Source organism: Tauraco erythrolophus, chromosome 10 (assembly GCF_009769465.1).
Source record: "Tauraco erythrolophus isolate bTauEry1 chromosome 10, bTauEry1.pri, whole genome shotgun sequence".
Lineage (NCBI taxonomy): Eukaryota > Metazoa > Chordata > Aves > Musophagiformes > Musophagidae > Tauraco > Tauraco erythrolophus.
The window spans coordinates 7,601,923-7,629,620 of record NC_141474.1 but is presented as its reverse complement, the minus strand read 5'-3'; the positions used below and the strand labels follow the sequence as shown (position 1 = coordinate 7,629,620).

General features: G+C 40.8%; 1 protein-coding gene across 1 annotated transcript in view; it reads right to left on the bottom strand.

The window, feature by feature from the left end:
- The window catches only part of DNM3 (dynamin 3), a 175,350-nt gene that overhangs the window by 15,173 nt on the left and 132,479 nt on the right, over positions 1-27,698 (bottom strand). Inside the window, 1 exon segment of the mRNA XM_086617704.1 lies at positions 4,001-4,165. Coding sequence (XP_086473830.1) covers positions 4,001-4,165 — 165 coding nt within the window.

Sequence of the window (27,698 nt, the reverse complement as noted above, 5' to 3'; positions counted from 1 at the left end):
TTAAATAAGACTGTGGTAAATAGACCAACTGCTGACCTACTAAATCCTTGCATTTGAGACTTTTGTTGCTGTTCTGATCTATTTCTCATCTGGCTTTTTGCTCTATAAAGCTTTTTTGAGCTGCAGATACTAACGATAATACATTCCCAAGATTCTGATTACATAAACCCGAGCTCCATTTGCACATGGGTTTGTGCTAGTTTAGCAACGTTGATTTAAATCCTGACAGTCAGACTAAGGCAAAGTTTGTGTTCAGAAGAGCTCAGTGAGAGCAGTCGAACTGCACGGGCAAGGGACCCTTTCTGGTCGCCTAGCAGGGAAAAGAAAGTCAGGACGGACCTTACAGGGAAACAAAACCATATTGCCTGGGCTTGACTGTCATTCCCCATTCACATATGACAGGAGATGCACAAATTCTCAGCAAAGTCTGCAAAAATTTTCCATGAGTCTCTTGCTGTTTTCCAGTAGATTGTACTGATCAAGAGCCAGAGTATACTACTTTCCTCATGATTGCCAAAAACTCCACATTAAAAACAGATATCATAGTTAAACAGCATCACATTCTACTTGATGAAATGAGTATTTTAATGGCATCACTTCAAAAAAAAGAAAAAGAAGAAGTCCTAAAATTAGATTAAGGCCAGAGCTGATTGTAAAAGCATTGTTAAACCACAAATATCTGTTTGAAAAAAATCAGCCTGTGACAATTATCATGAGAGATCCCTGTCTGCCACTAGCTGGAGACTCAAGTAACTCCCTGAACTCTTCTGGAAGGGGAAGACTGCAGCGTTAAGGATGGTTCTTGGATCAACCTCCTTCCTTCTGCAAACAGATGCACTGTACTAGACAGAGGAAGATCTTCCACAATAGCCACTTTCTCCAGCTTGGAAAAGGAAAGGAAAGTGACACTTACTCATGCCTTTGCTCCTTTCTAGAAAACAGAAAGACTCAGAGGAATTGTTTAAAACATTTTTCTTCACAGACATCAGACCTGCGGTCAAAGCTGAACCATAGCAAGTATCTGGAACGCCAACGCCACAAAGCCTGCCCCGTCACTCCGACACGGGTCAAGATAGGCTTGGGACTTCATTCATCAGCAGACAGACTACAACATGCATCACTGCCTCAAATGCAAACACAGTCCATTCCCTAACCTTAAGTGTGGTAGTAAGGAGTACTTTGGAGTTTTTCTACTCAGCTGAGATCAGTATCAGCACTGCTTATGAAGCATGCACTGTCTACCATAAGACCACCGCTCTTGTATAATCTGCGATACATAGGCACTGTGAAACACAAATTCTGAACTGTGTGTTTTGTTTGTGCATTTTTGAATTGCTACAGTAACTCAATGCAGTTCTGTGTGGTAAAAGCTTTTTTTTTTTTTTTTTTAAGGTAATCAACAACCACCCTAAGGGAAGAATAAGGGATGCATTTGGAATACAACAATCTAGGCTTAGGCCTCAAAATATGCTTAGGGACAGCATCTGATTATTCTCTGTACACTGAGTTTGAATCTGATACTTCCCTTGAATTCTAAGTGCTCATTTACAGGCCCACAAACTGGAAAGGAAGTTCCAGGAGGCCTTGGGAGGTTACAATCGTCACGGAAACAAACTCCTTGGGATCAATTTGTTTCCAGAGTTTTGGAGGCAACACAATGGGGTAGCAGAAAGTACAGAATATGCTTATTAAGGAGGAGGAAGTGAGTTTTCACTTAACGCCTGGTGAATAGGTTGGACTTCTGAAGACTCCAAGGAACGCATGCACTACTTAACAGGACCCACCTTTCATCACAGCTCCACTGCTTTCCAGGTCTTTGCACAACCTTTTGGTGTGGCTTAGCAGTCTTAATTCGAGCATTTATTTCTCTTTTTAATAGCATTGATTTTTTAAAATTTATATTTTAGCTACTGTTTTTAATATGGTATTTTACTGCCTATGCTGCACAGAAACAAGTGCATTAGTGTTTCTAGTCTCGCTCGTCACAGTCATAGAATGGTTTGAGTTGGAAGGGACCTTCAAGATCATCTAGTTCCAACCCTGTTGCCATGGGCAGAGATACCTGCCACTACAACAGGTTGCTCAAAGCCCCATCCAACCTGGCCTTGAACACATCTAGGGATGGGCCAGCCACAACTTCTCTGGACAACCTGTTCCAGTGCCTCACACCATTCTCAGAGTGAAGAATTTCTTCCTTAAATCTAATTGAAATCTCCCCTCTTTCAGTTTAAAGCCATTACCCCTTGTGCTATCACTACATGCCCCTGTGAAATGTCCCTCTCCAGCTTTCTTGTAGCCCCTTTAGGTACCAGAAGGCTGCTAGAGGGTCTCCCTGGAGCCTTGTCTTCTCCAGGCTGAACAACCCCAACTCTCGACTCCAACTCCCCTTTAAAAATGTCTAAAACATCCTTTAAAACGTTTTGATTCTTTGCCACAAACTTGAATTCTAGGATCGAGGTGTAGGTCTCAGCTCACTAGCAAGCCCAAACACAGCTATGGACTATGAGGCAGACGATGTTGTAAGCATGTTGTTTCTGGTCAGCCAGCATGACAGGCTTTACCAGTGTAAGAGCTGATGAGATTGAAAGTACGAAGTCTTAAAAGTATTCTGCTTCTGACTAAAGCATCTACTTCAGAGACCCTTAAACTATTCCATATGAGGAGGTGAGTGGCAGAAAATTTAATGTAAACTTTCAAAAGGAACTGCTCACCGAACTCTGCAGTTTATGAAATGAGAACTAAAAACCAGTCCTTTCAAAAGGCACTGAAGTTGTGCTAAGTGGAAGGAGCAGGTTGCTAGCTGTGATCTGGAAAGAGCCAGGGAACATGCCCACCTTATAAATTTGAGAGCATGGCTGACTTTAGGGGAAAAAAAGGGTAGTTCCACTGTTCCCATGCTCTTTTGTAAAAACTCACCCATGACTAGAGCATTATTTGGAGCCTGACTCCTTTAAGCCTAAAGAAGTTAGTGGAGTATCTCTCACCTTGTGCAAAAGTTCTGCTCATATTATACGTACCAGGAAATCCCACTGAAATTTCCTGTCCAACCACCTAACTCTAAGTGCAACACAAATTCCACAGACTAATGAAATCCATCAGACTAAGGCTAGAGGTGGCTCTGAGTCAAAGTAAATGCTACTTTCTAAACAGATTTGCCTTATAGCATACTGTATTTTAAAAACTGATTAGTTTGATGACCTCACAGAAAAGGTGCTACCCATAACTAAAAGGAGTTTAGTTAATTATTAATTAATGAATTAAATAACTCTCCATTATTAATTTATATGGCAGCAGTGGCACTAATATTAAGTTTCATTTTCAGCAAGGTCCATCCTGAACTCTGCCAGGAAGCAGAGGCTGAAATACTAGTGCAGTGGAAAAACAATGATATCTCAAAGCCATTTCTTTAACCAAATAATCTTCAGATCTAAGAAAGACACACACAATAAATCAACCAACCACATCTGCTTATCTAAACAACAGTGTCTAAGGCTTCTAGATTTATTCCTTGAAAACGGTAACATGAAAATCTAAAGAAACCCAAATCAAACAAGAACTGCTTTAAGAAGCCATGACAAAGGGCTACAGATTGAAAATCAAGCAAACACAACGCTGCTCTGCTGCTCTCACAGACTGCCTAGGTGGAGCTCCCAACTCCCTTTTCCTGCTATATCAAAAGCAAGACAGAAAAAAAAAAAAAAAGAAAGATCCTTTATTTATCTTTAAATAATAACTTATATTTTGATTTAGATGTAAATGAATTCAATCTTTAGCATTTTGGAGTAAGCACTCAAGGCAGTGCCCAGTCTTTCAGAAGGCTGCAGAACTTCATCCTACTACAGAAGATTGGAGTATTTTTTCTAAGAGTGTGGCATTTATGGGAGTGTGTTCTTCTCTTTAGTACATGCTGTTGTCACTGCTATTCAAGACGTGTACTTGCATGAGCATAACAGATTTGACAGACATGTTAAAATAATTTAAACCCCTGCCTGTTACTTACATTATTGATCATAAGATGCATGATTGTTTTTGGTATCAAATCTCGGATACATTTGTTGATAATAGACATGTAGGAGTCCACAAGATTTCGAATTGTCTCCACCTGTCTCTCCAGCTGGGGATCCATTGAAAAATTGTCTGCTTGGCCATTTTCATCGTTTTCAGTCTACACAGAGGAGAAAAAAACAGAAAAGTCTTTCAGACTGCATAAACGAAATATATTGGGGGAAAAACTTGGACTTACACTGTAGTAGTCCAGCAACGTAACTCATACAAAGAATGTCTGGAGGTTAAAACATGAAGTACTGGCCTGTTTAACATTAGCGTTCAACATCATGAAATCCAGACTTTTAGAGGTTAATGCAATATGAGAGGCAAGATCTTTTTCACAAAGTACATTATGTATTTCCACACATATTTGTAATTTTATATTAAAGCAAGTTTTCAGACAAAGACACGTGGTGGTAAAAGAAACCCCAAGAAATTACCTCAGATCAATTATTGCAATAGTTATTATCAAATCTTCTACCGTACAGATTCAGTCAGCCTGACTCATGCAAGAAAGCAGCACCGTAAATCTGGATTGTGAATTTTACCCTCCTATGGGTACAAAAAATCCTTGTTATTTGAGGCTGATTCCATTGTGAGAAATCCTGCAGTTCAGCCTCAAACTTGTTAGATGTGAATAGCACCTACATAAACAAAGGATTTATGAAGGATAACAGCAAAAGCATCACTGGTTCCAGTGCTCAAGGCTCAGCGTAACATAGGATGGATTATATATTAGAGGTATCTTTTTCATTGGACAAAAGAAAACTTCTTTGTATGTAAACAGCTGACCTAATTAAACAAAATACCAGGAACTTTAACTGGAAGCTAAAAGGTATGTACTTTGCTTTGGTCTGGCCTGTATAAACATAAGAAAACCTAAAAAAAGAATAGTAGCCTTTTGGCAAAAATCAAACTGCTTTCTGAGGCTCCAAAAGAATGGAATTTCGACCTGGAAAGTACAAAGAACAATGTTCTTTCCCCAAACTCTGACATATAATACTCCCTGAAAACAACCACCAAAGCCGTATTAGCATGAACTATAAAATCTAAACCTGTTCTGTGGGTACCTAGAAGCCTAGCATGAAGAAACAGAAATTACTTGCACAAAGTGAATAACCCAGTAACGAGAACTAGTTATATACCAGCCAGACCTCTGTCACCACAACTCCATTTACAATACAGCATTTAGCTAAAATTTGCACACCACTAGTGCTTTACAGATTCCCTGAGCAGTTGAAACTGGTAGCTAGCCCATTAGCGAAAGACTGGTTGAGCTAGATATGCCAATATGTCAGCAAAGAGGCTTCTCCTTGCATGAAATCCATTCCTGCTGAGCCACAAAGAGATTCCCAGTTTCATCTACTCGTGCAGGGTCTGCTTCAGCTCATGCACCACTGGCAGATGGACCATATTGTATTTGCTCCTTATAAACTACGGCTTGGTCAGTTCAGTTTAAATGAAATGATGATGGTTCTGATAAGTTACTTTTGTTAAGAAATAAGAACCAACATACCACTTAGAAACACAACTAAATGTTTGTACAGGAAGTTTCAAAAGTTCTGATTGTTTTTAATTTCAGGTGAATTACTGTAAAACAAGCTGATCTACGGACTTTAAAAATAATCAGCAGTGCTTCCTAAAAATCTTGGGACTGTGGAAGACACTGAAAGAGTTCTTGATGAAAATCGTGTTTTCAATTCTGTAACACCAGTAGACACACACCCCTATAAACCTTAATCACTTTGTTAATAAACTGCATATGCTGAAAAGTCAAAGCATGCACTATTTTCCTTAGCCTCCATGTTTGCAAAGAAACTAGTTGTAATATCCCCTGTGAAATACCAAATAAATGGAAAATCATATATCTATCATATACCCACAGATTTTAGCCAAGTAACTGAAGACCGAAAATGCCCCTTTCCCAGTTTCCCTGCATTTGACTTCTATTCTTTTTCTTTTCTTTTTTGCTGTCTATATAAAGTACAGTTTGTCCATGTATTTTTTTTTCTTCTTCTGTTTTTGTGTCTTCACTGTTTAAATTACAGATTGCAATAAGATTCTTAGCTGGCTAAGCAGCAAAGTGACAGATGTTTATCATTATCCTCATCAAGAGAATGTAAAGTAAAAATAGTAATTTGTCTCTGATCTTTAAGGCAAAGGGTAATAGTCTGCAAACATTTAACCTTTTACATACAGGCTCATAGGTGATATTTACAGAAAGTAGGTAATACTTCAGGAGTCCGTCTCTTGTTTGAAACTGTAACAGAGCTGACTTCATACTGTTGATTTATTTTCTCTGAAATCAAAAAAGATCCATCTTTCATGAGTTCACAGTAATTTATTATGAAAGCTTCTGGCCATAGTATTCATAATGATTTGATGTCTCAACAGAAGGCTTTTCATGCCAGAAACCATCTTGTTTGCATCGCATCATGCACATGGAAATCTGCCTCTAACAGATTTCTGTGCTCTACCGTACACCTACAAGCGTTATCAGGCTTTCTTTTGTAAGCCCTCTCTCTGCATTGTGCCAACAGCAGCATCTGAAGGTAAGGTTGCCTGGTAAAGCTGGGCATCACAATGAGACAGAAGTGGTGTAGGCACCCTATTCCATCTCCACGTCATCCTTTCAAAACAGCTGGTTTTCTCACTGAGCATCATGATGACTCTAGCTTCAGTGCAAGCCACCCTTCGACCCATGTCTCTGCTGTTCTGCATTCTAGAAAGGCTTTGCAAGTCTGTTGCAAGAGATAAACCCAAACCAGAACACGGTAAGAATACCCTCACGTCTCTCTGACCGCTCTTGAACAGAAGGTTCACGCTGAACAGGAAAGGAGAAAGAAGAAGCTGGAAACAGGTTTCTGCACCTTCTTTCCCAGCAGTCAAGTGCAGCCACAGTCTCTGTTCAGTGCTCCTCATCCTTGAGCCAGAACTTGCAAGTTCCAATAGCAAGTGTTAAGCAACAGCATATGGATCTGGACTGTTTTGGTTCAGTTGACTCTTGCTTAATACTGCCATTAATTGTTGACAAGAATGGAATATTATTACTTCAAATGAACACAACTGCAATTACTTTAGGAACTTTTGTAAGCCTCTAACAAAGAAACTATAGAAGAATCTAGAGCACTGAAAACCAGGTAAAGAAAATTAGATTCATCTTGGAAAACTCCAATTCAGAATACCTGATGAAAATACATCAAAGCTACAGATAGGCAATAGGTGAATAAAAACACGGACGAAGAGAAGGTAACATGGAAGCCAGGATGGTCTTTTCATTTATATACACATACACATTGCCACAGAGATGAGGTCCTTCCCTTCTACTTTCTCTGCACTTTAGAAGAATGAAAATAATATCCGTTCCTTGTGCTTGGCAGCAGGTCTCACCTGTCTCTCATCAGCTGCTTTGTGATCCTTGCATGGAAAGGCGCTAGCGAACCACCAAGTATGCATCATTGCTACTTTTCTACCTTTCCTGCATTTAGGTATCTTCTGTGCTAGGAATGTATTAAGGATTAACTGAAGTGTCATACAAGAGAAGACTAAGAACTGCATGTGAAATCCAAACCGCTTAAGTTTGTGGGAATTTTACTGCTGTGTGCAGTGGGAATAGGATTTCACTCTAACACATGCATTTCTACGAGAAAAGTTATCGGTCTTCTGAAGACTGTAAACTCTCTGCTGCAAGAAGAATGACTTAGTATGGTACAAAGGGAGGTAGGCATGAGGAATTACGTGCAATCCAAAAAATTAAAAGGAATAGTACCTCAGAATATCAGGATAACTTTCCTGATTGTGGGAATTATAAGCATGTTGAAGAATGTCCAAAGAAAAATTCAGGAAAAGTGATACCTTTTGAAATTCACAGCAAAACTGTTAACATACCAAAACCAGTCCTGAGCTGGCCACACAGAGAGTGCAATACTTCTAATTTCCATGATTTCATTACATTCAGGGCAGCTGCCAGCATATTTAAGAATGTCTTGTATAACATTCCTGATGTCAGTTCCAAGAAGGAGCATTTGTCTAGCGTTTTCATTACAGCAGTTTATCAACCAATTTTCAGTAATCAAAAAGGCGTTCTATTAAAAATGACTGAGAGGAAGCAGACTGGAAGGTGACTGACTAAAGGAAAGAAGTCAAAGCAGCAGCAAAGCAATGCTCAGTATGGTAAGAAATAAGTCCATGGCTGCAGTGAGAAACCAATCATTTAAAAGCTGCTTTCGTATCTTTCATTTACGGATGCAAGTTTGTAACAACAAGTACCACCTGAAAACGAATTATTCCCTCCAGATTGTATTTTTGTTTTCATTCACAGCTGCTGAATATATAATCTAGTTTATCTATTCCTGTCCAAGTCAGGTTTTCCTTTATTGCACCAACACTCAGCACATTGCAGTTGTCTTAAACCCCACTGCCTTTTCCTTACTCTTCACAGCTGATTCTCGATATTCTCTCTCCATTACAGTTTGATGCTGTATACATAATTTAGCTAACACGCTCTCAGCTGTACATAGCGTGCCTTTTGCCAGAGGACTGCTGAAACCACACGATGGCTTCACACAGTGAGGTTTTCTTACTGGAAGGAGCCACAAGTAAATGACAATACATTACTTTTGTGTATTGACAACAAAGCGAGCAGCACAAAAAGAACATTTCCCGGGTAGCTTGGAAGCTGTCCTTTTCCCTCACAGAGGGTGACTTTGCCACTCTCTTCCATGCTTTCAGCATCCCCTGACTTTGTACTGCTGTTGCCTTTACTGAGCCACCCACGGGCTGCCCCTTTCAGCTACTGCGCTTTCATTAGCAGCCTTGAACGGCTCCAAGCAGAGGTCATGATCCAGCTTTCCCTTGCACACATGATCGTCCTCACTTCATACCCACGTAGAAGAAAGATATAGCCTAGTCCAATTTGATTCAAAAGTATTTAACTATCTGGATTAGCTTAAGGAGATTCTTTTTTTGTGGTCACAGACTTTGTATAGTACAGACCATTAGCTAAAACCTTCTGCTGAATCCACATACCGTTCCCCAGATATTTGCATAGCTTTAACAATCCCGAACATTCAAAATCCATGTTAGACTCTTTTCCTGCCTTCTTCAGTCAAGAAGCTGATTTGGAACTATGACACAGAAAAGAATGATGTATTACCAGAACTCTGACACGTTTGGAGTTACTTTTGTCTTACAGTTCTTAGCAGGTTGAGAACTAATCATGTCAAATCAATCCAATCTCCTTTCAGAGCAGGGATTCAGATCTTATGGTAAGGTAGTAACATTAGATGCTGCATATTTCAGACTTCAGTAAAGCTTTTTGACACAATCTCAAGTGACATTTTCATTAATGGAAGTGTGCTCTCCTTGGAGTTACTGGTTGTATGCTCATTTCCATAGAAAAGCTGTCAATGGCTCATTGTCAAACTGGAAAAGTCTATCAACTGGACTTTTGTATGGGCTGTATTTTTAATGTGCTTATTAATGCCTTAATGATCAGGATGTTGGATTACAGCCTGTGCTTATTACCTTTACAGATGAGAAGAAACTGGAAGGGGATGCAAATACATTAGATGACAGAACCAGAACTCACAATGATCTGGAGAAACAGTTTAGACATCTAGATGAAATTCATTATGAACAGAAACTATTTTACTTGGGTAGAAGTAAATCAGTTACAAACATACAGCATGAGAATGGCTTTAAGGGTCCACTTAAGGAGCCGTTCAGCAGAAAAGGAACTGTGTCTACAGTGCAATATAAACAAAATATGAGTCAACAATGTCTTACTGTTATGAAATCAATACAAGAATTGTGCATCCAATTTCGGTTATCCCACTATCAAAAATTTGTGGCACTGTTTGAATGTGTTCAGAGAAGACCATCGAGGAGGATGTTCAGGGCTCTGTAAAATATTACCTGAAAGGATAAACTAAGATCAATTGGGACTGATGAATTCAAAAGAAACCAGCTGTGAAAGGGGAGAAATGAGTGTCTTTGTGGATAGGAAAGGATGTCAAACAAATATTTGGAAAGTGTTATCCGGTAAGAACAATGAAGCACAGAAATAGAAGGGCTAGGAGAGTTGCAGAATCTCACCCAAAGATTAGACCAACATCCCTCAGAAATGGCCTAGGTACAGAGAAGCTGCCTTGAGGCAGGGGAAAGAACTAGACAATCTCTAGCAGCCCTTCCATCCAGTGGCTGATTCTGGGTGCAAAGTAGCATGAAATTATAAGTCCACAACACTGCAACAAGAAAGGATGCTTCTGAAAATACAAAAAAAAAAAAAAAACCACCAACCCAAAAAACCAGTATCTTCTACTTTTCTTTTTGTTCTATGCAAAAATCAAGTAAAAAATAAAACATTGCTGTGAATAGCCATCTCCTCTCAAAGAGTCTGTACTCCAATTTCACCATTTGCTGCCATGTGCATCTCTCACACAAAGGACTTTTACATAACCCTCTCTGCACTGCAAGTTTTGATTCGGTGCCAACAGCTGCTTCATGCCTTTCAGAACAGACTGCTGGACAAGCAAAAGCAGAAAGAGGCTGGCATAAGGAAAACAGCACCTTTGTTTATAAAACAAATACTACTTTGGAATTTGCAAACTTTTCAGTCAAAGAATTTCCTTGTCATAACAACACATGAAGTGCCCCATATTTATAGGATCATATTAGGAAAAAAAAAAAAAATCTGGGATGTCAGATACTATTGGCACAATATTTGCCATTATTTCCGTGCAGGAAGAGGTCAATGGATCTTGGGAAGTCTCAAATAGTGGTGAGTTACTCAGAAATGCAAGTCATGATGATAAAGACTGGAAGTGTGACAATTAGCCCAGATGATGTTCAGGGTGAAATTTATTGTCCATTTGTTACCAAGCACATGAAACACCTTCGTGTGTTCCACGCATGAAACACATTCAAGCCCAATCCAGCAGTGGACATTAATTGTAAAGGGAACAGGATCATTTGCTGTGAAAGGAGGTTATCAATGGGTGTAGGCATCAACTGGACATCTGAGGATTAAAGGATTAAAGCTACTGACTGTGGTATGCAGTTCCCGTAAGAAGGAAAACAAATAGAAGTCTTGCAGCTTCTACCAAAGATAATGAAAATAGAAAGTAGGAGAATTAGTGATCCATGATGGTGATCAGAGAAGTACTAAGAGCCATCACAAAGACTGAAATAACACCTTGCCATTCATCTCTGTTATTTACCTCCTTACCAAAACCATTCCTAAAAGACCATTCTCTGAAATGCTGGTTGAACTGATCACTACTGAGAATTTTACTTAGCACTAACCATGCAAGAGCAGGTTACTAACAAAATTTTGATTCTTCCAGGAACAGTACACCAGGGCTTGGCTGGAGGATTCCTTTATGGACAAGGAACTGTCTTATTTTAGGGGATTAAAATGGAGCAAGTACACACTCAGGGCATAGACAGTGGCTTGGTGAAGGCAAATCTCGGAAAACACATTGCCCAAAATGACATGTTTAAACCGTAGCGTATGACTTCATGTGTCTATGTGTATAACAGAGGAGTCGCATGTTTTTCACAAAATGTGATCATTTTAGAGGCAGGCACACAGAATTAAGAATAAAAATCACAATTTCATTTTTCCCAGATCCTGTACTGAACTCCTGTTCCATGGTCCCCCTTCATTCCTTCCAGCTTGAGATGGTAACTTTTCAGTACTTATCAGCCTGGTTTAAATAAATTTGAATACAGCAGGAGAAGGCAGCATGCGTATCTGTGTGTGTGCCGGGAGGGACGGACTTGGAGGAGGCCTTGTAGTGGGGGAGCTCTGTACAGTGTCCAATGCAGGGGCTCTATAAATTACAGCCTTGTCTTTTATTTTGAGTTGATCTAATGCAATGTGTCACCTATAACTGCACTCGTTTCCATAATTAATGATGTCTAGGAAAAATATTCTAAAATTCTCCTCTGATAAGCACCTAGACGAACTTGATGTTTCCTCTCCGAGACGCAAAAGAGGACGTTAAACTGTTTTCACCCCCACATCCCTCAAGTCATGAGAAGTACCAGATCCGTCTCTGCTGGGCCAGACTAAGCCCTGGTTCACCACAAACTCAGTGCAGTACCGACAAATGATCTCCATAGTAAATGATGCAAATAAGAAATGTCAGCATGTTCCAAAATTCCTCACTTAATCTTATTGCCAGTTGTATAGTCTGGATAATCAGTAAATAAATCCCTCTAACTTTGCTCAAATCCTTAGGGGCTGAATACACAGAGAGAACTTTCTAATTCTCATTAACCTTCCCAGCTCTAAACAAAGCAATTTCTTACTTTTCTTAGCATTTGATTTTTCCACTGGCCTCTGCAACACCTGATTTAGCAGCAATGATTTCTCACTTGTGATTTCTGTTTCGAACTGGCATTGTTCTTTCTCCTCACACATATGCTTGCTTGAACAGCACGAATCAGCAAGATTTAAAACCTCCCATTCTCAAGTTTGAAGCCCCTAAAGGGAAATTGCAGTTGTGATGCCAAGGAACACAGTCGTACGTTATTTGACTTTTCCTCAGCCAGGCTGACAGCAGAGGGGGAGGGAGGGAGGGAGGAAGGAAAGGGGAAAGGAGAGGAAGATGGCATTTTAATAGCACCCACACTGATTTCACACAGTTGGATCGCTGTGCTCCGGAGCAGCACCATTTCCTTTCCCCTTTGCCTCAACTTCAGTCAATACTCCTAAGCCAGGCTCTACGGGAAGGATTCTCAATCTTTTTCCCCCAGCATGGACCACATCTTAGTACAGAAATCTGTCTTGTGGACATCTCCTCTCGCAGGCTAGCTGGCTAGCCCCTGCTTTACCCCGGTTTTTGACAGACCATTACCAACTCAAGCCTTGCACAGACCACCCCACCCACATCCCAGATGTGACTAAATGGGCCAACATTCCTGCCATGACAAGACGGATTATCCCCCCAACTCTTGCCCCAATTCTCATAGTCTCTGTAGCACCCCTAGTAACTGCTTATCTGAAAAAAAAATTAATAACAGGAATGCATTTAATCTAATTTAGCAAGTGGACATACAAAACCACCAGCATCTTAGGTAGATAAATCTACCTTTCCCAGATGTTAGTCATATGCCAAACACATCTTGGCCAGAGTTCTCGTCAAAACATTTCATTTGATAATTAAGGTCCTAAGATTCAAAACTCTCATACACATTAATGGGTTTTCCATAAGCTCTCCGTCAGCCTGTAACAGTGGTCTACAAATTCTGGCAGGAACTCTTACCCCAGTAAAGCGTCACCGATCACGACCATCCATACTCCACATTTAAGAACTCCTTTAACTTTACAAGTAAAAATTTGAGCTGCAACATTCCTGTGGCAGAAAAGCCTCCAAACAGATCAGAAGAGGAATCTGAAAACACCGCGAGCTTTACCAAAGTGTAACAAAAATTGCTAAACGAAAGAAAATCACCCATCCAGGAGCATTTTGGATTCATGCCACAAGAGCAGAAATTGAAAATTATTGGGTAAAATTATTTTCAAAGGAAGAAATGAGTTGTGAGGAACTATGCTGCACATAATCCTGGACCAAATGAAATTAGATACTGCTTTATGACACGGCTTCTATTTTGTACAAATATGTCAAAACCCTTCTAAGTATTCTACAAAATCCGTAGAAAATGAAAGATTTTTTTTTTTTTAAATCCTTAAAATAAAAGCAATTGTATTTAAGAGACAGTGAGATTTGGGTAAGTTAATACACATCTGTAAGCAACAAATATAAACACTTCATGTTATAAGACCACATGCTTGTTGGCACAAACCAAAATGACACTATAAAGTTTAAACCTTAAGTCGCTCTGATCTTCTTTCTATGGGGAAGGCAAAGGACATCACTGATCAGCACAATACCCTGAGCAGAAACCATGTGGAGTTTACCTCTGCAGTTGAGATCATCTGGCTTTATTGTTGCCACAAACAACCCTAACCTCATGCTTCAGTTGGAAATTTTTGCAAATTAACTTTTTAAATGACCTATGGCATTTTCAGTTCAAAGGTTTGATTCTCCCCCAACCCTTCTGTTACCAGTCAGCAGCAAAAGGTAAAGTCAAGACTCGTTTGACATCTCTCAATTTTCAGCTCTTGCACAGGAACGTACAATCAAGGAACTCTGTCCTTGGGGCAGCACGATGAAAACACAAACTTCTTTCAGACAGGGAACTGTAGCTGACACACACACTCCCAAGGATTACAACTGGTTTTGTCAAGACGACAAAAAAACTGCCACACCATTAGGGCTAGCCCCTCTCTTCTTAGGGGGTTTATGTCTGCTGGCAAAGCTGGAGAGTAAGAGCAGCAGTTTTAAAGTATCATCCCAGTGACTGAATGTCTCACAGTGCAGTTACAGACACAAAAGTTTCACTCTTCTTTCCCCGTGCTTCTAGTTTAAAATGTTTTCTGTAATAAAATTACTGTGAGACAGCTAAATCCAAGGGCGGGCATGGAACTTGAACCCATGGCCTTCTTAGAGGTGAGACTATTCCTAACTGAGCCAAAGTGACACATACATAATATGCTTTCAAGGTTTTTAGAGAGCTCTGTCATGATTTAAAAACACTAAGTCTTTGTGGTACAAACCACAGCACAGGAAAGAACTGGGGCTCCCTTTTTACTGCTAATTTTAGCTGATGAATTGTTTATAATCTCCTGCAAAATATATAAAGCCTTTTTCTGCCTTAAGCTAAGAGAGAACAGCCTTTCAAAACTGATTCTTAATTATAGTGTTCCCCTGCTAGATGGGATGGAGGCAGGATCCAAAATTGTGTCAGAGTATATGAAGTGATAAAATGAGGATGGGTGAGCTATATTTAAACACGCTCAAAGACTTTGAGGTCAAAATCCCTGAATTTATAGCCTTATGGCCATATTAAGACTCACAAAATATTAAGACCTGCATGGCGAGATTCAAACATCATTTCATCTGAGACACCCTCTGGCTTCAGAGCTTGTGTTCCCTACCAGTTTGCCTGCCAAACTGGGCCCCCCCCCCGTCCCGGGACCCACCTTTAAGTACAGATTATATCCCTACTGTAGACAAGCATTTGGGAGACAAAGGGGACGAGATGCTTCCATCGCAGCATATTCCCTCCTCCTCTCTTTTCCCAAGATGTTTTGCAAGTGAGGGGCCTGCCTTTCCAGATGGGCAGGAAGCGAGCGGGTTAGAGAGAGAGTCTGAGGAGTCTTAGGCAAAAGCACATAATTGCTCCTTACTCTATCCAGTCTGGAAAGGTAATACAGCCTCTGGCCCTGGTGATATTCCCTCGCTGCAGTCACATTTCCCATTTGAAGAGGGCAGCTGGGGACCTGCTGGCACTGCCAAGGGACCTCACTGCTGCAGGGATAGGACAGAGAGCACCTAAAACACATTTTAGAAATACTTTTTAGAAAATCCAGATTTGTAACAAAATCGTTGTTCTGCTTGTGGAAATAAACCACACACAGGCATGGCCTGGGAAGGAACTGGCACTGCCTTTGCCCCCACACGCTTCCCAGCACTGCTGAGTAACACTCCTGATCTCAGTTTTGACTCATGACGACATTTGGCTATGTGAAAGCTGTCACCCTCTATACGCATAATGGTTTCTTTCCAGTAATGATCAATGTACACCATTTTTTTGAAAAAGGGAAAAAGCTACCAAGTGAGGAGAAACCAACTGGACAGACATTCCTTGCCTTACAAGTCAAAATGGAAATCGCTTTCAGACCTTTTCCCCATCATTCTTGACAGTTTACAAAAGCTTTAGGTGTATCTTCTTCTGGAGGCCAAATCAGTGGCAGCAAAGGCTTTAGGGCCCTGACAACACTGCAAAATGATTTGCACCATTTACATTGAGCATTTTGTAACTGAGGTAAGGTTTTATGGGAAGCCATTGCACAGAGATGAGCCATTATTTTAGAAAAGACCAGACAGTGGTTACAAACATCAGAGGAACAAAAGGCTCTAAAGCTATTTTCAGGTGAGTGGATTTATTTGTCCAATTTCTCCAACTGCTTTTACCTAAGCATCATCCAAACTTGTCATTTTTTCCTTTTGAATTTCCATGCAGTGACACGTAACACAAAACACTAATGAATTGTAGAAGGCCAAAATAAAAGTAAAAACACTAGTCAAAACAAAACTCGAACCTCTTCTTGATTGCTTGTGGATTTATAAAGCAATAAAACCACGTATCGTGCACAAACCAAAAGCCTTGTAAAAAAAAGTTTAGTAAAGCCTAGAAAAAAGGCCTAGTGAGCAATTAAAAAAAAAATCCAGTGTTCTTGGTTCTGTTTGTAAATAACGTACGCTCATGTTCCAGTAACTCCTTTTGACTGAAATGGGTTCTGTATTATACCTATCAGAAGACTACAATGCACTTACTAGCATTAGAGGGTCTCCCACTTGGAGCAAAGCTGAACAGATCCATGTTCCTTACTTAGGCATTTTGTAAGTCATTTATATTTTTACAAATCCATGGAATTAGACTGTCCTATAAGCATTAAAGACTCATTCTTTCAAAACTTTCCTGTCTCGGTCTGAAAATCTTTACCATTACTATAGCAGTGTGGTGAGTTCAGAGACACTTTCTCTCCTTGAGGTCAAGAGACGTCATTCCTATATGGCCACAGACACCCATTAATTACTTGAGAATTGTTCCTTTTGGGAGTTGGGCCTTATCCACCTCCAACTGCAGTCACTAGGAATCTTCCTCCCAGCACCCACGAGCTCAAACAACAGCTTCCTTACATTTCAGGAGCGGCAAAACCAGTTTTAAAGCTTTTCCTACAGGTGCCCTTCACGAGTTTGATTTTCAGGCACACAGAATTCCTGAACTCCACTCTGCACCACAAATCATCCTTCAGCTACATCCTGTACTCCTGCATCCAACTCTGCTCCCAGTGAAGCCCCTGGCAAAATTCCCACCGAGTTTAATAGTCCTGTCCTATTCCCCCCAATCCCTAACCTAGGTTAATTTCTTTTCTCCAAGTATAAACAGAAATCAGCAGGTAAAAAAGTTTTGTCTAATGTGGCACTACAGCTGTGGAATTTACTCCCATGTGAGAATGGCACAATAAAGTCATTTGTTTAAAAGTAAATTGAAAACATTCCAGTCCTCTCAGGCTTACAACTATTAGCTTTAGTTTCTGCACAGCGCTGTAGAATGTCTGGCATCAAAGACACTTTGTACATTGCACTGAACTTGTATTGGACACTGTAATGGGCCATTAATCACCGCGAACAAAGATCCCATGCAAACACAGAAAAGTACTGATTTTTCACATGTTCAGCATGGACTAGAAAAGGTTAACACCACAGTTTTCTGGATACTACACTTTTTGAGACATGAAGTGTTGACAAGGCATCTGAGAGGGTGCAGATTTCAATTGATAATTACATATTCCACATTAAAAAATTTTTATTTGTGCCTAATACTCTCGAGAATCGGGCAGAAATATACCTCAGTGTAAAGGAGCACAATTTCAATTCTGATGCCTACAAATGCATGTACTTCTTTACACCCATGCACAGATACTGCGCAAGTGTGCAGGGGCAACCATTAATGGGAAGAAAACCTACAGTGATGTGAACCATGGTTCACATGAACCATGAATGACCATGGCTGGAGAAAGCAAAGGCTTATGTGAAGCAAACGCTAACAGATCAACTAGCCTGAGGGAACACAACTGTATGTTTGGAAGCATTGGAAGAGGAGTAGGAACTGAACCAGTATAAAAATGAAAAGACCTGAAAAGGGAAAGCAGTCAGTGGCCAGGCAAGTAGAAAAGGAAGCACAGAGGAAAGACCATGCTCTGGAATCGCAGGCTGTATTTTGGGGTGCAATTTACTGATAACATCAAAGGAGAAAACGCCGTGTCGCAGGAGTGTGAACTACTGCTTTCAGCTCCTCATGGCTGTCATGGGCACTTTCTTGTCATCCAGATCCAAGCAGGGAAAAATCTGAGTCATTGGCCCTGAAGCTTGCCATTTGACAAGATGATTTCCATCAGGTTCATCACAGCAAAGTATTTTGACTACCAAGCTTTGACAGACAAAAGTTCCTGCGCTCTTGCACCAACTGTCTCAGGTGAAACAAAACTTACTGTATCATTATCATTGTTTCCTAATCAGGACAGAAGATGTGAAGGGAAGCAGTGAGGGAAAAAACCCTCAAAAAAAGACAGACGCATTGTGCAGAATTTCCTAAAAGTATCATTGATATACACCCATATCCAGTCATCAGCTCCCAGTAACGCAACAGCTCCTGCTACTGCCCTTGGAGTGTGTGCCGAATCACAGCACGAAGGTATCAGCATGGTACTTGGGTCTGTGGAACAGCAAGTGCAGCACTCACACTCAACAAAATGGGAAGAAAAGTGATGCAAGTACAGGCTCATTAGTCAAACCGTGACTGTCTGCAAGGCTTTTGAACATGTTTTTAAAGAAAGACTTTAAATAAAATAAATAAAATGAAATAATAAAAGATAACAGAGCATGCCAGACTCAATAAGTTAACTGATTGTCTGACAAAGGGAAACTTGATGGATCTTTGGTTCAGCAAAACAATAGCCTTAGGAGACTGGCAGTTAAGTTGATAAAGATCCGTATTAATTAAAAAATGGTACAGTAAAAAACTAACAGATAAATAAATGATAATGTGAAGAAGAACTAGCAGCCTGGAAGGCTTTCACCATCAAAGTGTCCAAAGGATCAGTCCTACTGAAATAAAATAGCATGAACTTGCCAGTTAAATTTGTCTCTGCCCATAACACAAAATTGTGAGGTATTGTCAACACAATGAGGGATTGAACAGTTTCCTGGAAGACACGGATAACTTCAAGGATTGGAAAAACAGAAACAGGATAAAGTAATAGTTAGATGCTGACAGACTAATGACAGCTGCTGCGCTGGACCAGGAGCTCATCAGCTAGCAATAACAAAGGAAAAGAAAGCCTGAACGCCTCTAACCACGCATCAGGTAATTTTGAGACACTGATACCACGTGGTCATGAAAAGACTAAATGCATTGGTAGTCTGTTATGAGCAATGCAGGTCCAGTAGAGAGACCAACCATTTTGTTTGATACTGGTGTGATCTTGTCTGCATCACTGATGGAGGAGGGTATATGCCTTCTGCTTTACATTTCTCTTGTTTCTAGGGCTGCTGCACAGTTTTCTTAAGAGTCAAATGAAACTGCATGGCCAGAACAAGAGGATTTTAGCACAATCGCATTGAAACTGCTTTTCAGCCTCCACAGGGTAGAGCACTGCCGTCTTTGAGAGCCCTAGACAGTTAAATTGAAATAGCTCTGCATCTTATATGAAGTATATGGCTCTCTTCCTTCCTCCCCCACAGTCCTTGTCCATGTTCCAAAGCACACTCCCCTGCCTCCGACCTGGAAAGGGCTCTGCATCAGCTCCCCCATTAAGCTGGGAAGTATATCTGGGAGGTAAGAGCGAAGATATTTGGTTAGTAGTCTCCAAAAACTCACATGCACACACTGATCGACCCCAAGCTGCTCCTGCTGCTTCCTGGGCCTGGAAAAAGAGGAATGTGACCTTTGGAAAAGACTTTTCTTAAGAAGCCACTGGACGTGGGGATTGTTTTTTGACCACTTTCTTCTAGGGGTGCTGGAGAAGTACTGCATGTTCCACAGGTCTGTGCAGAGTGATTTAGAGAGCCTGGTGAAACTAGAGTAGAGAAGCAGTGTAAGGAAACAATTCCTGCCCTTCCAAGCACAATTATCCTATTCCTTTCTCAACTGAAGGAGCAGTTCTCTGATCTTAACCTTCCACAGGCTTGTATGTATGGAGGAGAGGGGCCTGGCCATAAAGAGTGAGCGATCTGAACAACAGGAGGAGCAAATGAAAACTGTCACTGCCAGTACAATGAGCTGGTCCCATGGGTTGACTCATCACCACCTTCTGTCATCCTTCCAGAAGCCTTTATCCAACTTGGTAAGAGTGTATGACCCTTTGCGAGAAGAGCAGGCTGCTGAAAAGGCAAGTGAACAGCTGACTAAAGATCTCGATGCTCCCGTTATCACGTGGGCTGCTGGTTACACCTTCCTTGTAATGGGGAAGGGGAGGAAAAACTTTATCTGAGACCCTTAAATTAACATTTAAATTTATAAAAGCAAGTTGGACTGGACCCTCGGTGCCAAGTATCACACCTGAGACAATCACCAGGTCAGTGACTAGTCTCATCTAGCAGAATGTTGCTTTAGATTTTTTGGAGGATCAAATGACACATTTGAGGATCTGCTACTCCAGCTAAATCTTCCTTTCTGTCCAGTGAAAACTTTTGGGGTGTTTGTCAAAAGGGGAATGGTAGAAGGGGGTGAGAGGGAGGTGAACTCTTTAAAATATAATTTATTTTCTAGCTACCTTCCTTTCCCAAGAAAAAAAAAGAGTTCAGCTTAAATTACAGGCATGCAGACAAGCGCTCTCAGCCCCAGAAATTCATCCTACATGTTGATTAATAGTCAAACTACTAGAGCTTTAGCATGAAAAATGGGCTAAACTTCAACTGAAGATTGCCTGTAGCTAATGATGCAGTGGAATGAACATTTTCATTCCAGCTAAACCATTCCTGTTCCTGTAAAAATAAAGAAATTCAATCTTAGGTTATGAAAAAGACTCAAAGAACTCTGCGTATTTCTTGGCTTAAAATAATGCCATGCATTTTAACAAATCTGTATATACAGGGTATGTTACCTGTGAAGTCAAACATACACATAATTACATACGTGCACACGCAGAGCGTAAATATCCAAAGTGAGATCAGGGCACGGAAGAGAAGTTGGTGACCACAATCTAGAATTTCACATGTACAAGTGCATTACAGAGTTACTAGATTTTAACATAGCTCCTGTCTCAGGCTGAAAAATTAAAATTTAATAAAAAAAAAAACGTCACAAGGAAGCGCAGTGGCCTCTAGAGCATCTGCCTGGCAAGGCTGCCTGACACTGGCAGGACTTGCCTGGAGATCTCCCTGTGGTTCAGCCCCTGGCGCCATCAGTTGGGCTTGAAATCAAAAGCAGTGGAAGGAGGTAATTAAAAGTGACTCTGCACCACTCCGCTGGCAAAAGACGATTCCACTGCAGCCACTGAAAGAGGGTGGGAAAGGGTTCAGGGGTCTGTAAGAGAAGGCATGTGTCTCTCCAGCTTTAGCGATTTCCATTACGGAAACGCAGCACTTTACAGTGTTTAACCTTTATGCCGCTGAAGTCAAGTATCAGCTTTTTGTTTTAATTTCAGTACATAAAATGCAAACTCCAGTTTGGCTAACACCAACAGCACATTCTCCCTAAGCCGCAAGGAAGGTGCAGAGTCGAAAAAGCACCACAAGGTAGAAAGCTGAAAAGCGGAATTGCACACAAATAGTGACTGCCACCAGCACTTCTGCTGGCCAGACCAGCGATTTTCAAGACTATGGAACTCAGAGAGGGTGTGGGGGAAGGCCATGAGGTTCAAACCATCCCGTTGGCCGCTGGAACAACTATTAAAAGAAATTAAGAGAAAAGTCAGACCCCAGAAGGGGCAGAAGACACTGTGTTCCAACTCTAACCAGCTGAAGGAAAGTTTATATAAAAACAATCACTTGGTCAGTGACTCATAAGGAAAGAATCTCTAAGCTTTCTTCAGGGAAACCCCAGTAAATAACATGTCTAAAAACACATAAAGATGGCGGTGTCCGATCCGTTACAATACTCAGTCCACATGATAAAACCTTTGGCAGCAGAAAAACCTTCTGAGCACAGTTCTCTTTGGGAAACCCCAAAACCAGTAAGAACTGCCGTGGCTGCTTGAAAAGTCTGCCTCGTATTCTAGCTCTTGTATCGTCTAACGCAAACTGCGAAGAAATGTGAAAAGAATGCTTTTTGTTACAGCATGGAGAGCGCTTCTCTGCCGACGACATGCAGTCGTACTCTCAGGACATATAAATGCCGGGATTTCAATACGTTCTGCATCTTTTATCACTAAATGTTATGGATTCAAATATCCTGCTGTACTATGCCCAAAGAAACTGAATGAAAAGCTCACTGCGTGCACAGCCTCTCTGGAATATGTTATCAGAGACACAGCAGGCTGTGCAAGAAATAGTACTCTATCCAAAGAAGGGACGGATTTAACTCGCAATGTATAACTTCTTTGGCTATGAGGTTTTTTTTTCTTTATTTTTCTTTTTTTTTTTTTTTTTAATTAGCATGACATTTTGGAAGTGTGTTGTGTGTTTTTAAGCATTTCTTCCAGCAAAGAGATTTTAAACTCAGCAAAGTAAGTTCATAAAAATAAGAGAAATTACAGTGGTTTCCAAACAAATGACCAGATCTGAACACCGTGACGCCTGAACTTGGACTGAGTAAAAAACTCTACTGTTGGAGATTCCAGGTAGGAATATTAAGAAAAGCATTCTGTGTCAAGCAGAGCTTACATTCTGTAGCAAAGCCGCTCACTTTTTGCAGGTGTCCAGGAGGACAGAGTGGAAGCTTGGTAGCAACTTCTTAGCCATTTTACCTCACTCTTTAATGAGTTTTTAGCTTGTTAAGCGTGAATGTGGACATTTTAATTTGCACTGGAAACCTCCCCTACTCAAAGTTACTCCTTTTCATACCAAACATAACGTGATTCAGTTTATGCTGCTCCCCGTATTTTCAGCTGCTGTAGATCCATAGCAGACTCCAGAGGTTTTCCAGGATATAGCCAGAAACTTGTCAAGAAAAAAACTGAAGGTTGGAAGCATTGAAGAGTAATTCCCAAGGGACTGTGGAGTTACCATAGTAAAGCAGTGTTTTTACCAAAATGCTCAGCAACAAAAGAGGTAGCATCACTGATATTTGAACTGTAATTTTCCATAGTCATTTGGGTGTTGAATTTGGAAGGAACAGGGCATTTGTGACAATCTTTCAGGTATTTGTGATTATCTGTGGACTCTGATAGGTAACTTAATGCTCCTCTACATACGATGAAATGTATTTTGTAAAAAGCTATGAAAGAGCAGCCTAAAGGCCATCAATACTGACAAAGCAAGAGCTTCGCACAGAAAAAATGCACCTGCAAGTAAGATACAAGTAACTGCTTTGAAACAGGAGCATCTTTAAGGTCAAGTAAACCATTTTGCCATCCAAAATGGAAGATTTATCTAGAAAGAGTACAGGCAGGAAGGACTTTGCCTCAAAACCCAGCAACTCACAAAGAGGAACAGGTCACAATGAGAAGTGCTGCGTCGTTTTCTTTTCCATGGATCAGCAACATTCCTGAGCCTTACCAGAGAAAAGATGTGTATTTAAGTACTCCATTGTAAATTTTAGTTCCCTTGCTTGTCTGTCATGTTGCTTACAGACAACGACCTAGGAACCTGGCACTCAGAACAGCTAAGCTTCTGCTTTCAAGGATCCACTGTCTACAAAGGGACACTGAAGTAGTCTACAGTCAAGAGATCCAGACTTGGAAGGAATAATCACAGATCATTTAGACCCAGATGCCTACAAACACATGCATCAGAAAAGATCTGAATTTTGATGGGAAAATGTTATTTGTATACACTAAAGAAAGCCTATTCAACGTATCTGAGCAAAGACACCAAAGTTCTTTGACCACACACACACTCTGTTTTGGGTAAAATCCTTTGAAATAATAATTTTCCAAAGATTTTATTTTCCTCCTTCATTAAACCAGCAAAAAGATGGAGAACCTCATATGCATGCTTATATCTAGGCTAGTTCACAAGGATTGCGGATTTTAAATCACTGGAATGACTGACCCAACAAAATCACTTGAGCAAATTTCCAATCATATTTGAAGCTGAGATGCTTCTAGGTCACCAGGTAAGGAGATACACTCAAATTAACTAGTGTCAAATTTTAGAGATTAACTGAAGAGAGTCTGGTAAAGAAGCAGGGGGATTAATCACCACTTGTTCTTCAAAGAAAGGCACAAAGAAATCACTGTATACTCAAAAGATGTTGGAATGAGGTGTTTTTAAAGAACCAAAATTGAAGACATTTTGCCAAATCTGCTCCAAACCACTCATAATACTGCCTTCTCAGGCACGAAGACAGAACTCTTGTGGAAAGAAATCATGCTCCTCCTTTACAGAATTCATTAGTAACAAAATAATCCTAAATGTCATGTCCTCTGCTAGTAAGACCAGTGACAAACAGGTAGTTTGCCTCAACACCCTCTGTTTACAGAAGCACTCAATGGCTAGTGACAAACCTTGAACAAAAAGCACAGACAGGACACTGTTCCACAATTATCCATTGATTTTCTCATGTCATTCTTTGACTGCAAGGAACCACATTTTTACTCCAAGTTTGTAAAATGGGATCCTGGTCCACAACTGCAGTTTCTAGACAAATAGTATCTATTCACAATATTAACAACAGCTGCTGGAAAGTCATCATGCTGTGGCTTACAAAAGAAACTGTGCAAATAAGATGGAACTAAATAAAAGAAATACAACATGGGGCAGAAATCACAGCCCCAATCAGACAATGCCAGGACTGGTTCTAGGGAGGGATAACTTTATTTAAACACAACACCAATCAGATCACAGAAAGTATAGAAAAAAACAAGTCCCCTAAAAACATGCAACACTAAGGACAACACACTCGCTCAAAATGGGTAAAATTTTAACCCTCTGGAAGCTGATGCCATGACTTCACTGTGCCCATCTTCCAGCCTTTCCATGACCTAGATTGGCTGCAATGAAACCATTTCTGAGCAAACGCATTCACTCCTCAGGTTAAGAGCTATTTCCTGCAGAGCGCTATATAACAAAGAGCACAGATGGAGAGTTGATGTTTTCAAACAATTGAAGACAACCAAGGACAAGCTTCCTAAAGCAAGAGTCCTGATTTTCACCACACCAAGGGCAACACAGATGATGTTAAAGACTGCAAGCAGCGTTGTATTTAGCACTATCATTTTAATCAGCAGCGAGCCCTTAACCAGAACCCACTGCTCTAGAAGTAAAGAAGTCCTATAAACGAGGGTAAGAATTTACCTTTGCATAGGACATTGGTTGCTTGTACATACAGAGACATACATTGGCCCACATTTAAATATGCCAGCTCTGGTTCATGTGTAATCCCACAGCTCTAGACACCGACGCATTTGAGGCTGCCTGCTGGTGTCACTGTTCACAGAGTCAGAGCGTTACCTACACCAAAGTCCTCGGCTGAGGAACAGCAAGGAACTATGCCCATAGAGCTCCTTGGTGCACAGAGCTGGCACGAAAATTTCACATCTCTTGAGTGTTTGCAGCCACATCTCTTGACTGACAGGTTTTGTGAAAGAGAGGTTGAGCTCTTTGAGGATGCCTGACTGTATGCAGTTGCAAAAGTGGATAAAAGGGCGGCCTCTGCCATTTTGTTCACTGCCTACGCAGCAAAGATAAGGGCAATCTAGTGCTCCCAGTGCTCCTGAGAATTTTCTACCTGGATCAGCCAAATAACCTTTAATAACTGTAACTTAGCGTTACGGTACAGCAGTCGTTTTCAGCCTGTGGTCCTGAGCAACTACACACTACTTCTACACAGTGCCTGCAGAAAACAACTAGGGACAACTGGCCTGCAACTGGAAAGGCTTCTAGCTATTAACTGGAGGTTTTCTGCTTCCACTGGAGAATACCTAGGTCTGCAAATCAAGCAGAGTTTTAAACCACCCAGCTACAATTGAATGCCAAATTACATTGCATAAGACTAATTTTTCTCATGGACTGTTATCTTCCATGCTCTGTGTTCATTCCTTTAGTTGATGTCCCTAAATGTCCTTAGGTATGCTGCCCAGCATAGAAACCCCAACTGTTGAACAGGTCAAGGTAATACTGTGCAGCAAATATGACTGAAAAGTCTGACTATCTGCTATTTAAATGGCTTAATACAGGCCTAACACCTCATCAGGCCCATATTAGACCATTTGAACAGCAGATAGCCAAACAGCTCATGGTGACCTTGTATCTACCCACCACAGTGCTTATACCTACCCAAATAATTTCACATATGTTATTTGAACTTAGTGGCATATTCAATGATATATAATTCTCTTTGAATTACAAATAATTAGATTATAAAAAGGGAAAAGCAGAGGTTGGGGTTAAAAGAGAAAGAATGTGAAGGAAACAAAGTAAGAAAACTTGTAAGAAACTCGTTTCTCAACTGCAGGAACAGGGGTTTTAGAAACAAGGGTATGAAAGTCACCAACAAATCAAACACCACAAAACGTCCACAGCCAGCTTTTCCCGGTGGGAAATCCCAATTCTTCAAAATTGGCACGGTCCGTATATCGAGCATCATACCACAGAACAAAATGAGAAGAAGTCATCAAAGTCCACAGGAGTCATCAGTCCATCAAAGTCCACAATGGACCTGGTAAACAGGTGGGCCAGGAGTGACCACAGAACACACAATGTTATGAAAGGAGAGTTACATGAGTGGAGAACGCATTTCCAGAATGAAGGATTTTACACAAAGAACATGGGACTTGAGTCTGACTCACCATATGGAAAGTAACTATAAACCTATCTCCACAAAAAACATACATAGCAAAAGTTAAAGAAATCCAGGATGAACTATGCATCAGATTAGACACCGCATGTTTTAGTTTTTGCCCAAAACAGAGTCAGGGAAAAAAGCATTCAGATTCTCCTGATCGTCTTGTTTTCCCCTGTAAACGAGAAAAAAAGGAGTATCTGGCTGTTCCAGCTGCCCTCCACCCTCACGTCCAATGACTACATTTCCTGTTACACTGTAAATGCTATGGAAGGGTGAGCCTGGTGACATTTTTGGCAGAAAAAAATCTTTCAAATTTTTATTTACTGCCAGTTATTACTCACAAGTAGATTTTTGTGCAATTGCTGACTTGGAAGGCAAGAAAGATATTTTAGGATTGTCCCCAAGTCTTGTGATACCTGTGAGTCCATTTCCCCTTCTGCTCAGTCTCCCTCGTGAGTGACCCCGTCCTGTTGCACTAAAGGGGCAATCAGACCTTCCTGACCTGGAAACACCTTTGTGGTGTCCAAAAGGACCTTGGTGGCAGAGGCTGGTGCAGCACAGTCCAGAAGCACGTTCCCCTCCACCAGCCAACTCTCAGCACTGGTTGACCAGGACTGGGAAAGCATCCTTAGAGGCTGGGAAAGCATCCTTAGACACTGGCCTGCATCACTGCCTTCCCTAGGGCAAACCTCACTGTATGTCCAGAACAGGGCTGACAATCATGCTTTATGATCTGAAACTTCACAACCAGAGAGTTTTCACCTTTCTGTAGAGCTTCAATGAAATCCTTTACCGGAGGAGAAGTTGTGCAAAAATTACCTGCACCATAAAGAACGAAGAATTTAAAAATATTTTCGATATGCAGATTCTTTGCCAAAAGCACAATAAAGAGCCCACCATGAATACATCACAGAAATAAAAAAAAAAAAAAATATGTCTGCTCATTTTAAATTTCCTGGAGTTTGCTTAATGTCAGCAGTCCCATTTAATAGCAGAAACGTAAAACCCTGTGACAGCCATTGAACCCCCGACCCCTGATAGGCAGTTACCAGCTTTGCCGGGACTGGTTTTGAAATCATTCAGCCCGTTAGCCTGCATCTTGTTACAGTCAGTGCAACTGATGC